The 11,769-nt window shown below is 48.9% G+C and overlaps 1 protein-coding gene across 1 annotated transcript; it reads left to right on the top strand.

The window, feature by feature from the left end:
• Positions 1 to 377: 377 nt before the first annotated feature.
• On the top strand, positions 378 to 9,364 carry CABP5 (calcium binding protein 5). Its single transcript, XM_023650011.2, has 6 exons — positions 378 to 843; positions 2,408 to 2,438; positions 2,953 to 3,096; positions 4,251 to 4,360; positions 6,618 to 6,765; positions 8,782 to 9,364. The coding sequence occupies exons 1-6, from the start codon at positions 781 to 783 to the stop codon at positions 8,805 to 8,807; spliced, it is 522 nt and encodes a 173-aa protein (XP_023505779.2). The 5' UTR covers positions 378 to 780; the 3' UTR covers positions 8,808 to 9,364.
• The last annotated feature ends 2,405 nt before the right edge of the window (positions 9,365 to 11,769 follow it).

The following is an 11,769-nucleotide window of genomic DNA, read 5'->3' as shown; positions in this document are numbered from 1 at the left end:
TGTGCTGCCCCTCTGTGGGGATGCCGTCCTCACTCCTCTGCCCGGCATGAACTCTGGCCCCCGACACCGATGGCCCCCTCTCCCCTCCCCATCCAGTGCAGACACCTGCATCACCTCCTTGGGCTCTGACACCACCATGATTTCTCACCCTCCCCAGCCCCCACCACCAGCATGGATGCCCACCTTGCGTCTTATCCTTGAATTATTCAGGAAGAAATGAAGACATGAGCAGAGAAAGAGCAAATCCCATCCTCTTAGTTACTGTGCATGCCTGCTTCCTGAAGTCATGCAGTTCATGCCTCCTGCTCATTGGCACACATTCCTGACTTACCAGAAAGCTCCTTGAGGCCGGGGGCCATGTCCTCTCCATCTTCACGAGCCCAAGGGCCAGCAGAGGCCAGGCTTAGAGAGAGCACTCGATAGGCCTGTTGGAACATTGAATGAACGGATGCCCTCTGCTCTAATCCTCATTTTCGAGACTATCTTTCCATTTCCATTCTGGGGACAAAAGGTCAGAGCCTGGGACTGGCTCCCCCTCCCGTCTCACTCGAGCCAGATGGGGAGGCAGGAACAGCTCTGATCCCTCCAAACCCAAGTAGAGATTTCTGACCCAGCTGTCACAGCTCTAAGACACAGGGACAGAAGGTGAGGCCAGGAGAGGCAGGAAGAGTTGGCAGAGGCGAGATAGAGAAGATAAGGAGGCTGAGGCACCAGGCGGGACGGGAAGGAGGGGGAGCCTTCTTGAGATCCGTGCCTGGTGAACCCTGCCCTGGCCCCTCCATGCAGCTTCCCATGGGCCCTGCCTGCATCTTCTTGAGAAAAGGCATCGCTGAGAAACAGCGGGTGAGGTGGGGGACACTGGATGGCGGGCAGGGCAGAGTGAGCTGGGATGTGGGGAAAGAGGGGGCTTGCTGGGTGCCATGGACCAAAGGGGTCGGAGGGAGCATGAACTGAGAAGGCAGAAGAATTCCAGGGGAGCATGCGGGGTCATGAGGGTCAGTGACATGGGTGAGGATGGAATCAGAACTCAGGAGCAAAAGAGGGGAGATCAAGGAGGAGAAAAAAAATACAAGGGGAACTGGGATGATGTCACCATTGATGCTATCATTGTTCTTTTTTTTATGGACACCCATAGCGATGGCGGTGATGATGAGGAAGCTGGCGATAGCTGCCACTTACGAAGTCATTGCTATGTGCACAGCCTCGTGCACAGGGCTTTGCCTTCCTGATGTCATTGAATCCTCAGAACGCCTCGTGAAGGCGAAAATATTTTCATGGCCATTTTACGGATGAGGAAACTGAGGTTCTGAGTCATGAAGTCCTTTGCTTTAAACTTACACAGATAGTGGTAGGGCAGGTCTGTTTGATTGCAATGGCTTGGTTTTAATTGTTAGGATTTAAGATAAACAAAAAAAAAGGGGGGGGGTGGAGGGAACTAAGCGAGAAAGGGAAAATAAAGAGAATCTGGGGGAAAGGCTCCAAGGATAAAGGGAGATAAGGGGGTGTTAGAGGCCAGAGGTTGGTGGAATTGCCTGGATGGTGTGCCAGGTGTCTCAGCCTGACCCTTCAGGTGTGTCCAGGAGTGGGTGGCGGCAACAATGATCGGAAGGTCTTAGAGGTCTCAGGAATTGGCGACACTGGCACCGATCATCTGCCTGGATGCCACTGAACACTGGTCCCATGGGAAGGGATTCTGACCCTTGGGAGAAAGGATGGAGGTGGGTAAAGAAAGAATCAATGGGGTGTAGTGGAAAAAATTCTGATCTGGGAGTCAGCAGCCCTGAATTCAGATCCCAGCGCTGCCCCCGCCTTGCTGCGTGACCTCAAGGGCTCGATTTAATGTCTCCCTGCCTTGAGAGGAGATCTGCCGCTTAAGAGCTGTGTGACCCCAGGCAGATTCCTTAACCTCTCTGTCCCTCGGCTTCCTCTTAAATAAGATGGGCACGATATTTGGATCTACCTTACAGAGCTGTTCTGAGGTTTCAGTGAAACGATGGTGGAAGCCGCCTGGCACAGAGTCAGCACTCCGAACATGGTAGCTGGGATTCTGAGTCTTGCTTTCCTCATCTGGAGAAGAAGGGAGATTGGATTGCACGTCCTCTAAGACCCCTTTTGCCAAGATGGGATGGATGTCTATATGGGAAAGGCAGAAGGAGGGAGATCAAGATTCAAGGATGGGAGAGAGGAAATGATGAGAAGGGGGTGCGGAAGAAGGCAAGAAGCAAATAGCCATGGAGCGGGAGGCAGGACGGGAGGACGAAGATGAGAGGGGTCGAGGGGAGGGAGTAAGATGGCGCAGAGAAAGGGTGAGGAGTAGGTTGGGAGAGTGAGGGAACATGACTGGAGAAGTGGATGTTGGATCCCTGAGCCTCCCTCCAAATTCCCTCTCCCCTGCGTTCCTTTCCAGGAAAGACCACTGGGACAAGATGAGATCGAAGGTAACATCCTCTCCCCTACACGCCCCCACGTCCATCCCTGCCCGTCCCTGCTCTCTGTCCCTTTGTGCACTCCAGTGCAAGTCCCTTCCCTTGAAATGTTCACATCCCTCTCTCCTTCCACTCAACTGTGCTTTCGTGGAACTCTCTCTCATGGCAATTTAAGTACCTCCCGAAGTACTTAGAAGGTACACCCATCCCCAAGGGTCTCAGACACCCGGGAGTGACACATGAGTTTTAAGATGAATGGAAAATTGTTGTTTTTTTCTTTTGAAGTGTCCCATGAATTAACCCAAGAATTTGAAGGACTTCAGGGCTATCATTTTAGGGGTTTCGGGAATCATTCCTCTTGTTAACACGTTTCCTATATCACTGCTCTTCAAATTTTTGGGTTTTTTTAAAATGTGTTTTTCTTTGAGGAGTCTCTAGTCGGTGCCTCATTGATGGTTTCGAGAGATGCCACTCTTCCCCACTGATGTTTCAAGTTCCCCCAAAGATCTTCTCTCTTAATTTTCAGAGCTCCGGGAAGCATTTCTTGAGTTTGACAAGGATCGAGATGGGTTCATCTCTTGTAAGGATCTGGGGAATCTCATGAGGACAATGGGTTACATGCCCACGGAGATGGAACTGACTGAACTGGGCCAGCAAATCCGCATGAACTGTGAGGCTGGGGGGCGGGAGGCATGACTGAGTTTAGGGGAGGGCTAAGGGTGGAATGGGGAAGGACACGGAGGTTAAGAATAGAGTTTGAGATAAGGAGGTGGGTAAGGGGGATAGAAATCCAGAAGGAAGCAGCTCAGACTATACTTAGGGAAGCAGCATATGAAGTGGTAAAAAGGGTGACTTTTAGAAATCTGGGTTCAAGTCCCTGTTCTATTATTTACTAATTGTGGTTATTTTGAAAAGTGGAGTTAACCCCTAGTCTTGAAGTCTCAGTTTCCCCATCTGTCCAGTGAACATGATATCACTCCTTACCTTGTGGCTTTGTGAGAAGGAAGGGATAAAGATGCTAATGCAGGTAAAGGCTTAGCCTCTGGTAAATGCTTATTAAATGTAGGTTATCACTATCGCCACAAAGATGGTGGAGCGCAGGATTGAAACTGTATTTGATGCTGGAAACAAACTTGCAGTTGGAGCTGATGTTGATGAAGTGTTGCTGAAAGGATGGATTTTTAGGTGGCGACCTGAGCTGATTTTGAGATGGAAGCTGGGATAAAAACACTATTGGGTTTGGGGGCTATTCTGGTGGCATAGTGGTTAAGTTTGCACGCTCCACTTTGGTGGCCCAGGGTTCACAGGTTCGGATCCCGGGCACAGACCTACACACTTCTCATCAAGCCGTCGGCATCCCACATACAAACAATAGAGGAAAATCGGCACCAATGATAGCTCAGTGACAATCTTCCTCACCAAAAAAAAAAAAAAAAAAAAAAAGCTATTGGGTTTGCTTCTGGGCGTGTTTCTGAGTAAACCAGGTTGAATTCCAGGACACAATGGTATTCATATCAGGAAGAGATTTGGTGGTCCTTTAGTTCATACTCTCCCTCCGACAGATCGACAGATGAGAGAACATGGATCTGAACCAATGGACAGATTTGCTCCAGGTCACACGGACAGTTACTTCCACCGTAGCACGCTCCGTCCACCCTGTTCAGATCAGAGGGCTCTGAAGGCTCGAGTTGGCTGAGAGAGAAAGCTCTTAGAAGGCAGAGAGATTGGAGCAGATCTATTTCTTGAGCAGCCTTGAAGGGCAAAGTGAGGTCATGGAGGGTTGGGCATATGGCGTCTCACCAGACCTACGTCTTCTGTCCTCAGTGGGTGGCCGTGTAGACTTTGAGGACTTTGTGGAGCTGATGACCCCCAAGTTGCTGGCGGAAACGGCTGGGATGATCGGTGTTCAAGAGATGCGAGATGCCTTCAAGGAAGTGAGTTAACGGTTTCATAATATTGGAGGTGGCTGAAGGACACCCCGGAGGTCTATGGTTAGTCTTTAACCATGGACAGAACCCACTCAAACCAATTTTTTTCTGGCTATGGTGGGATTTATAGGGAAGGAAAATAACATATTCCAAGCACTTGCAATGGACGAGGTCCTTGACGTATTTTATCTAATTTAATCCTCACAAATAACATTAGGAGGAAGTAGTCGTTTATCCCAATCATACATACGAGGAAACTGAGGCTCAGAGAAATTACAAATTTTATCCAAGATCCTGCAAACTCCAAAAACACACGTTAGGACCTCTAATCTTCATGCCTGTCATAGCAAGAAGGAATCCAAGAATTTGAGATCCCAGAAAGGAACCCAAAGAGATCATCTGGTTTGACCCACTTGTAGAGCGGCTTCAGAGACGAGAACGAGGGAGGGGAAGGGCTTGCTGAAATTCGCTTATATCCCCTGATAAAGTGCTTTCCTCGCTCAGAGAGCTTTTAACTCCATGAGGCAAAAAGAAAGAATAGGGTCCGGCCACGTGGCTGAGTGGTTAAGTTCTCGCTCTCCGCATCGGCGGCCCAGGGTTTCACCGGTTCGGATCCTGGGTGCGGACATGGCACTGCTCATCAGGCCACGCTGAGGTGGCGTCCCACATGCCACAAGTAGAAGGACCCACAACTAAAAATATACAACTATGTACTGGGGGGCTTTGGGGAGAAGAAGAAGAAAAAAAAAGAAGATTGGGAACAGATGTTAGCTCAGGTGCCAATCTTTAAAAAGAAAAAAAGAAAGAAGGAAAGAATAGGATAGGGTTTGGAATGAAAGACTTTGGAGCCAAGTAAACACGGGTCCAAACCCTAGGGAGGTCTCCACCCGCTGGCTGTGTGATTTTGTCTCCCAGCTTCATATAAAGATCTGGAGCTGCATCGTCTGGTGGAACTTTCTGTGATTATGGAAATGCTCCATCCAAGACGGTAGCCACTGGCCACTTGTGGCTCTTGAGCCCTTGGCAGTATGACGAGTGTGATCGGGGAACCAAGTTTTTAATTTTGTCGAATTTTGATTAATTTCAATTGTTAGTTATTTAATTTCCATTTACCTTCAATTGAACATAAGTCCAATTCGTTTAAATTTAAAAACAAATACTTGACTCAATTATTGGGAAACATTCAATTGGAAAAACTTGGGTATGTGAAGCTTACTTTTCATCTAAGAATTTTATGAAACCTAAATACAGATCAAGTATTTCTGATAAAATTTAGCGTCTGAATTGAGAAGTGCTGTAAGTGTAAGATACACCCTGGATTCAGATTGAGTATCCTTAGCGTAGGTATCCTTATATGCTGAGTACGTTGGAAAACCATCTTAAGTACATGCTAAGTAAGGCAGTATGCTCAGTCTTGTGAAATCTGATGTGCGTAAAAAGAATGCAGCCCGGCTCATTCATAATTTTTAAATTGATGACATGCTGAAATGATAATATTTGGGAAATACTGGGTTAGATAAAATCAATTCTTAAAAATTAATTTTACTCGTTCCTTTTAATTTTTTTTTGTAATGCAGCTACTTGAAAATTTAAAATTACTCCCCGGGGCTCGCACTGTATTTCTTTGGGAGGGTGCTGCTCTCGGGGAATGCTATTCCGGGCTGAGGAGGCAGCATGTACAAGCGCTGGAAGGTGGAAAGGTGTATGTGAGGAAGAGCCAGAAGCCTGGGGTTCTTGGAGCGGCCTGAGCGGGAGAGAGAGTAGAACGAAATAGATGAGGTCTCAGAGTCGCCGAGGGCAGGGCCCGTCACGTGTGAGTTTGTGTGTTGGGGATCCGTGTCAGGATTTCATTCCGAGCGGGATAGGAGTGACAAGATCTGACTTATGCTTTAAATGAACGTGAAGGTGAGGTCCTGCTGTGTGGACCACAGACCACACAGGACCAGGACGGGAGCCAGAAGACCAGTTAGGGTCTGTCGCGACAATCCAGGCAAGAGCTAAATTGTGGCTTGACCTGGATTATCCAACAAATATTTGTCCAGCGCCTACCATGCGGAAGGCACTGCTTTGGAACTGAAGCATGGACCAGGGAACAAGACGGTCAAAGTTACTGGCCGCCAAGGAGCTGAACTTCTAGTGGATAATGTGCCAAAGCTCTTAGCTTAGTTCTTGACTCACAGTAAGTGATTGATAAACACGGCTGTTATTATTATTGTCGTCGTCGTTGTCGTCGCTAATATCATCCCCTTCTGCTCCTCTTCAGTTTGACACCAATGGAGATGGGAAGATCACCCTGGGGGAGCTGCAGCAGGCCCTGCAGAGACTCCTGGGAGAGAAGCTCACCCCCCGGGAGATCGCCGAGGTTGTCCAGGAAGCCGATGTTAATGGAGATGGCACCGTCGACTTTGAAGGTGACGTTGGATGAGGGCAGGAATCCACCTCCGACCGCGCGTGTGATTTTCCAAGTCGGCCGTTCCTTCTCACTCTTCCCTCTGTTTTGGGGCTGGGGGGCGGGGGCGGCAGGTTTCTGAAGCATTTATTCCATCCCTTTCTGCTCGTGTCATTACAAAGAGCTCAGCCTCTCCCACCTCTCCTTATATTTGCACCTGGCTACTCCTTGTCCAGTGACCTGTTTCTTCTCATGCTCGGTCCGGACTCACTTCCGCCTCTCCCATCCCTTCCGTGTTCCCTGGGCATCTTTGTCACAGGAACAAAATGTCCCGTCAGGAGGACAGTGGACTGGCTCATAGCTGGCCTCTGGGGTCAGATTCATGGGTTCAGGTTCAGGATCATCTCTTACGAACTATGTGGTCTTATCCTAGTCACTTCCTCACTTTAAGTGTCAGTTCTCACATCTGCAAAATGGGGATAATGGTGATGCCTTTCACTCGAAGTTTTAGAGAAAAGTAAAGAAATGACACCCTACGTGCCCCCAACCCCTGTCATTGCTCGTGTCGGTCTTCCCGTCTAGAATACCCTTTCTTCTTTCCGCTGGATAACTCTTAATTATGCTTCTGGAAGGTGCCCCCCGCCTCTCTCACCAGGCTCTGCGTCCCTTTTCTGTGGGGCCCCAACGCCCGTGCGTGCCTCTGCGGTCATCCTGGTCCATGACATCACGATAGCCTGTGATAGTTCATTGCCTGTTTCCTTCTGAGGCCACAGACTAAACCTCTCATCACTATGACCCCAGTTCCTAGCACAGAGCTCAACACGTGTGTATTGAGTAATTGGATAAATGAAAAAGATCCGAGTCCTGAGCGGATGGGAGTGGAGATCATTTTTGCGGGAGACGTCAATAGGGCACGTCAAGTTCCAAATGTGACACTCTCTGGTTCAAAAATCTCAGCATCCAACTGCTGCCTAGATGCCAAAGTCCAAAATGCTTAGTGTGATATTCAAGTGCGTCCAGGAACTGACCCCACCTCCCATCCCCCACCCCGCCCAGCTGTATCTTCTACAACCACTCTCTGGATTCTTATGCTCTGGTGCACACTCAGTACTTGTTCTGTGTTCTCCAACTTCTGTTCCTTTCTCCCTGATGCTTCTTCCACTTATCACAGCCTTTCCCTTTCATCAATGTCTCCCCAAATATTATCTGTCCCTCAGGGGTCGGCGCCATTACAACCTCTGCTAAGAAGCTTCGCTTCATCTTCTCAGCGTGTATTACTCCCAGCTGTGAAGTCTTACCGTTTTTCTACTCCCCTCCAAAGGAAGTTATGCCTGTGGACCTTGAAGGATGGGGTTGTGTCTGCCTCCTAGGCTGTGAAATCCTGGGGTGGGCGTCCATGGGGGATCTTCTCTAAACCATCTCCGCTCTACAATCCCCAGTACGGAAACTCGGCAGATGTTTGTTGTATGGCTGCTGGATCTAGCCAGGCTCAGGTGTGCAGTGGGCGTCAGTGAAGATCTGGAAGAGGTAGGAGAGAGATCTTTGAGGAGACGCCTCCTCAGGCCAACCACACGCAAGGGAAGGACAGACTGACCTCCAGACTTGGGTCGGGCCAGTAAATTCATCTGGCTCTGAGTCACAGCAAATCAGATACAACCTGCGTTCCTTGCAGGCTTTGCCTCTCACCATCCACATGACCTCAGGCATGTTGGTCAACCTCGCTGGCCTCAGTTTGCTCATCTGTAAAATGGCATTTACCCCTCCAGGATTGGTTGAAAAGATGAAATAAGATACGCATAATTACTATTTATCGAACACTTCCTGTGTCTTGTAAACGTTATATTGTTTAACCATCTTCAAAACCATCTGAGGTAAGTCGCCCTTCGGATTCCCATTTTGAAGATGAAGAAACTGGGGCCTGGAGAGGTCAAGTAACTTCCCAAAGGTCATCTGCGGTTCCTGACATGTACTAAGGGCCCAAAAAATAATGTCAGCTGCTCCTAGAAGTAGGCGCCTCACCAGGGACTTCTCTTTGCAGAGTTTGTGAAGATGATGTCTCGCTGAGGTGCTGCTGGAAACCCCGGTCACTCTCCACCTGGCCGACATGGATCAAGCACTTGAGGCCCAAATCCCCACGGCCCCTTAAAGGACAGAGGGTGGGGGGTGTCGGGACTGGCCTTGCAGAGGCATGGATGGAGGTTAGACTGGAAGTGATGGCTTTGCCCGGATGAGGTTGAGCGGGGAGTACATTTCTAGAACTAGATTAAGAAGGGAGAGTCTATGCGTGGGAACGTGAATAGGACCAGGGTCTAGTTGCCACCCTAAGAATCCCAAAGATTAGTGACATCTTCTGACTTCACGTCATTCTGATTCCCTCTGACTGGCCTGAGTCTCTTCCCCAGCTTCCTCTTGGGTTAAAATAGTCTTTTCTGCTGTTAGACGGTCAAAAAAGTTCAGCTCGTAGTCTACCCTTCGAGCTTCCTGCTTCAACTGCTTCAAATCCGCTCAGTTTCTTTCTCTGGGTGAGAAAGAGAAGGATGCTAATCACGAGGCTAGAAATAGGGTTCTTGACAAGGCTGGGAGTGGAAATGGTTAATTAAAGAGACATCGGAGTGAGTTCACCCACTTTTCTTGATTTCCTGGAAACACAAGTTTGTTTTTTCCCCTCTGGTCTCCTACTTTCTTCTCCTGGTGTAAGATACTCAGGCCACTGAATTAAATCACAAATCTGGATTATCAAGGTTTAGGGCAAGCTGATCCCTGGGGAATTAATCCCCTGCAAAATGTCATCATGCAAAGAGAGAGAGGACAGGATCTTCCAAATCCTCAGCTGGGCCAGGTTGCCGCCAAGCCGTTCCTGGAAGCCCCCTGCCTCTGTGTCGTCTGCCCTGGGCTGCTTCCCTCTGTCCCGTGGGAAGTCGATTCCATCCTTCACATCCTGACATTGATCTGTGCTGTGAAACTGGAAAGACATCTTCCTCCTCACCTCCGCCTGTGACCAGCACAGCTCAGTCCCGCCAAGGTCCTCAAAATAAAGAATTCGTTTCACGCCTTCCTCCAAGGTTTTCTCGCTTTTGAAATCCACCAAGAAGGTATATAGAATGGGTCATCTGATTCAATAGTCTCATTTCAAAAAATTTTAAAAAGTGGAACCAGAATAATGTATTTCCTAGCCTCTTACTGCGGCCGCTCCCTTTGCGCCATTCGGCATTATCCCGAGACCGTCTTGTTTTTAAGCTTCATACCCTTCCTTCCTTCCTACTCTCCTTCCACCCTTCATTTACTCATCAGCAGTCTATGAAGTGCTTGCTATGTGGGAGGCGCTCTTTCAAGCATGTGGCCATCGCAGTAAATAAAATAGACCCAAACCCCAGACCCCAGGAGCTTACATTGTAAGAGGAGGAGATAGACACGGGACAAAATAAATGAGTAAATATAATCCTATTTAGAATGTTAGAAGGTGATGAGAGAGATGGAGCAGGAAGGGGGTTTAAGGGGGTCTGTGGATGGGGAGGAGTTGACATTCTATGTAGGGTCATCAGGGAGTTTACTGAGCCCCAGGGGCATACCTGGGGAAGAGCATTTCAGACACAGTGTAGGGCAGATGCAAAGCCCCTGAGGCAGGAATGTCCCTGGAGTGTTGGAGGAATAGCAAGGAGATGAGAGTGGCTGGTGAGGGGTACGTGGTAAGGGGTCAGGGTGGATCAGGGGTGAAATCATGTAAGTGTGTTTTTGGAGGTCATTATGAGGACCTTGGAGGGTTTTCAGCAGAGGAGTGACACAACCCAGGTCACCCTTTAAAAGATGACTTCAGCCTCCTGTGTCGGCTCCATCCCGTTCCATCTATACACTCACCCACCCACCCAGCCACTCGTTCACGTACCTATTCAATATAACGATGGCTGAATCCCTGCTATAGGCCTGGCATTGATCCAGGGGATGGAAATAGAGCTATGAGGAGTTACTTGACCTCGAGGAGCTTATATTCTAGAGCCATGCAATTCGATAGGATCTTCTGCGATGACGGAAATGTTTTAGATGAGCCATGTGGCTGGCTATTGAGTATTAAATGTGGTGAGTGAGGCTTCAGAGACTGAATTTTCTTTTCTTTTTGTCAGTAACATTTTATTAAGAAGTGAACAATTTTATGAATTACTTAAATTTAAATAGTCCCATGTGGCCACTGTCTTGGACGGTGAAGGTTTGTGCTATGAGCCTGGGATTATTCTGGGTCCTGGAAACAGCCCGGTGATAAGATCTTTGCTTTCTTGGAGCTTATAGTCCAGTGTGAGGGGAGCAGAAAAAAATAATCACTTAAGAGAAGCTCATGTGGGATGAATACTTTAAGGAAGAAAACACGAGGTGGTGAGCTACCAAGAGAATTGGGCGAAGGGGCAGAATTAGCCAGAATGGTCAGAAAGGGTATTTCTTAAAGACAGGCTGTCTCAGGTTGGGTTCCCAGGGTTCCTCCTCTGTCTGAGTGGAGATGAGCATGCAAGATGTTTATCAACGAGTGTCCTTGGGATCAATACCTGGAGTGGGAACTGGCATCAGGCAGAGGGAGAAGCTGAATTGCTGTGTAAGCTCAACAACCGCGGCCAAACCCACGGGAGCTGTTGACGTAGTTCTTCTGTGTTATCTCACTTGGGTTGAAATGGCCAGGTCATGGGCTGCCCTGGGAAGGTCATGACCTTGGGTGAGGGAGGCCACTCTGCAGCTGAGGACATCTCTGATTTGGGGCTGACCGCTGAAGGCTGCCTGCGGACAGCACTTGCCGGGACTGGGCAAGTCCTTTGTGGAAGGGCGATCTGGAGGCGCATCACCGTCTCCATCACAGGGCATTTCAAGAGGGACGGAATGACGTGAGGAGGAAGCTACAGGAGGACAAGGAAGAGGAGGACTCCAGCCCAACAAGGCACAGAGGCTGGAGTGAGCTTGGTGGGCTCAAGGAACAGAGCAGCGGCTTGAGTGTAATGAGCGAGGCAGTGGGGGGAGGTAGAAAATGAGATGAAGGAAGGCTCTAAAC

Source organism: Equus caballus, chromosome 10 (assembly GCF_041296265.1).
Source record: "Equus caballus isolate H_3958 breed thoroughbred chromosome 10, TB-T2T, whole genome shotgun sequence".
NCBI lineage: Eukaryota > Metazoa > Chordata > Mammalia > Perissodactyla > Equidae > Equus > Equus caballus.
This window is presented reverse-complemented; position numbering and strand designations above follow the sequence as displayed.

Excerpts from the sequence above, each read along its gene's own strand:
- CABP5 (XM_023650011.2), top strand. The coding sequence starts at position 781 with ATGCAGCTTCCCATGGGCCCTGCCTGCATCTTCTTGAGAAAAGGCATC. Across the intron at positions 2,439-2,952 it reads GGGACAAGATGAGATCGAAG|AGCTCCGGGAAGCATTTCTT; the intron begins GTAACATCCTCT and ends CTTAATTTTCAG. Across the intron at positions 4,361-6,617 it reads TGCGAGATGCCTTCAAGGAA|TTTGACACCAATGGAGATGG; the intron begins GTGAGTTAACGG and ends GCTCCTCTTCAG.